At 39.4% G+C, this 3,098-nt stretch overlaps 1 protein-coding gene across 1 annotated transcript; it reads right to left on the bottom strand.

The window, feature by feature from the left end:
* Positions 1-1,447: 1,447 nt before the first annotated feature.
* LOC108458520 (uncharacterized mitochondrial protein AtMg00860-like) lies at positions 1,448-1,912 on the bottom strand. The gene has a single exon (XM_017757944.1). The coding sequence runs from the start codon at positions 1,910-1,912 to the stop codon at positions 1,448-1,450; it is 465 nt and encodes a 154-aa protein (XP_017613433.1).
* Positions 1,913-3,098: the final 1,186 nt, after the last annotated feature.

The following is a 3,098-nucleotide window of genomic DNA, read 5'->3' as shown; positions in this document are numbered from 1 at the left end:
AACCGTGGACTTAGTTTCCCCTTTTTCCCAAATCTTAGGACCTTCTTCCATGGTGAAACCTTCAAGAACACTTGCTCGCCTACTTGGTACTCTATGTCTTACTGTTTCAAATCAGCGTAAGACTTTTTTCTATTTGAAGTAACTTTCAACTATTCGCATATCATCTCTACTATATCCTCTATTTCATGAACTAGCTTTGGCCCAACTATTCTTTTTTCATCTAATTTTTCTTAACACAAAGGTGTTCGACACCTCCTTCCATACAATGCCTTGAAGGGTGCCATCTATATACTTGCTTGGTAACAGTTGTTAAATGCAAACTCTATCAAGGGAAAATATTGTTTCCAGCTTCCTGCAAACTCCAATATATAGCTTCACAGCATGCCATCCAATACTTGTATCACCCTCTCTGATTGACCATTTGTTTGTAGATGATAGGGAGTACTAAAATTCAGTTTTGAACCTAAGGCTTATTGAAAACTTTTCCAAAATCTCAATATGAATCATGGATCTCGATCAGAGGTAATGGAAACTAGAACACTGTGTAGTCGCACTATTTCTATGATGCATAACTCTGCTAACTTATACAAAGTGTAAGTAGTGTAAACTCGTAGTAAGGCAATCAACAATCACACATGTCGCATCTTTCTTTATCGAGGTTAGTGGCAAGCCTGTTACAAAATACATGGTGATCCTTTCCCACTTCCACTTTGGACTTTGAGTGGTTGTAGTAGTCCTAAAGGATACTGATGTTTAGCTTTCACCCTGTGACTAACAAGGCACTTCACCACAAAGTCTATGACAACTCCCTTCAACCTAGGCCACCAATATAGTTTGCGAAGGTCATGGTACATCTTGTTGTTCCTTGGTTGCAGTGCATAGGAGTTCTTGTGAGCTTTTGTAAGGATCCCATGTCAAAGCTATTCATCGTAAGGCACACAAAGTCTCCATCAAAAACAAAGTATCCCTTATTTGTTTAGTGCAAAGTGCCCTTGCACTCTGTGTTCCACTTGGTGAACCCTCTTCACCAAATCCTCATCTGAGGCTTGCTTTTATTTTATTTGCTACAAATGTTTAGGTTTCACCTACATTTCTATGAGCAATCCCCATCTTCTATCACGCTCAAACGTGTGAATAGAGCTCGTATCTCACTCACTAATTTTCTACTTAAGGCATCTGCAACCACGTTTTCCTTTCCTGAATGATATTCTCTCAAACAGTCATAGTATTTATTAGTTCTATCCACCTCATTTCATCATCAGTTCAGTTCTTTCTATGTGAGTAAGTACCTAAGGCTCTTATGGTTTGTGTACATGGGACACTATTCACCAAACAAGTAGTGTCGCCAACTCTTGAGTCTGAACACCGCTAGTACTAACTCCAGATCATTTGTTGGGTAGTTTCACTCATGAAGCTTTAGTTTTCTGGAGGAATAAGCCATCACCCTTCATTCCTGCATTAGCATGCAATCAAGTCTAATTTGCGAAGCGTTACTGTAGACTACAAAGTCTTTCCCAAGTTTTGGTTGCACCAACGTTGGCACTTTGGTGAGTATCGCCTTAAGTTTCTTGTAGCTTTCCTGGCTTTCTTCTGTCCATGTGAACTCCTTATCTTTTTCAAATAGCATTGTTAACAGATTCACGGTAACAGCAAACCCTTCCACAAACTTGCGATAGTAACCTATGAGCCCCAAAAAGCTTTTCACCTCTGTAACACTTCTTGGAGATCTCCACTCCAATATTTTGTTGATATTCTTTGGGTCCATGCGAACTCCCTCTGCTGAGACCACAGGACCCAAGAATGCTACATCTCTTAGCCAAAATTCACATTTGCTAAACTTCACGAACAATTCCTTCTCTCTTATTTCCTCAGTTGCCTTAGCTTTGTCAACCAACTCATCAAAGCTTGCCATGTCATGCACTACCAGATAGAGCTGGATATCATGATAAAATCCAAAATAAAACCTCTTACATTGATCCCTTTCTTACGAAACCATTTCAACTACGTACTAGCTCAATCTTACAAATTATGCTTCATACTCAGCTACAGTCAGTTCACATTATACTAAATTGATGAATTCTCACCTACGAGCTTCCATGTAGTACTCGCCTATGAATTTCTTCTTAAATGTCCCTAGGAAGAAATCCCAAGTCAATCTGTTCATAGTAGTCCATTGCTTCAAAGTATTCCACAAGTGATGGGCTTCGCCAGTTAGCAAGAACACTGTAAATCCCCACTTCTCTTCCTCTGTGCACGCAATTTGCTCAAGTATTTTCTCAACTCCCTCAAGCCAATATTCAGCCTTGGTAGGATTAGCTCCTCTTACCCCACTAAACTCCTTACCACCCAAAGCTCACAAATGCTCCAATGGTAGCCCGCAGCTGGCAAGAGCTTGGTTTGCACCAACATATCATTGAAGCACTCCAAGTATAGCTTATACCAGTTGTTTGACACTCTCATCCAGACCACTTACCCTATGAGGTCGCACTGGTTTTGTTGAAGTCCTATCACCCTCTAGAGGGTTTGCAATTCCATTAACACAATTTGCATTAATTCTTCTAGGAGGCATCTTACTTACTCTAGTGAGCATAAGACACAATCTTAAGTACTTACAATTTCTCATCCTAGGCGTAACAAACATATTTACAAACTTAATTCACCAGACACATAGGCAAACACAGCATTAATCATACATTTAACATAATAAACATAACCTTGCATTTTTATCAAATCTCTTAAACTTATTCTTCATATATGCATATATATTTACATGTGCTTACCACAAGTTCATCATATCTCATGTCATTCTCATGAGTTCGATGTACATACTTGTGCCTCTTTTACATAATAACTTACTTTCTCGTCTTTGACGTCTTCATCAAGATTACTCATTGAACTTCCTTTAGAACTACCCGTTGAACACTCAGAATACTATTGGATACATCAGAATCTTGCACTTAAGTGCCTCATATGTAGCCAATGCTACCTCATATCACATATCACATGTTGCTCGCTTTCGAGCTACTCACGGGTCAGCTCATACAGGTTGTCAGGTATCTGCAACACAAGCCGGACTACCTTGCCATTAATAGCATATA

This window comes from Gossypium arboreum, chromosome 4 (genome assembly GCF_025698485.1).
Source record: "Gossypium arboreum isolate Shixiya-1 chromosome 4, ASM2569848v2, whole genome shotgun sequence".
In the NCBI taxonomy this organism is placed as follows: domain Eukaryota; kingdom Viridiplantae; phylum Streptophyta; class Magnoliopsida; order Malvales; family Malvaceae; genus Gossypium; species Gossypium arboreum.
The sequence above is the reverse complement of the archived record's forward strand: the minus strand, read 5'-3'. Positions and strand labels throughout refer to the sequence as shown.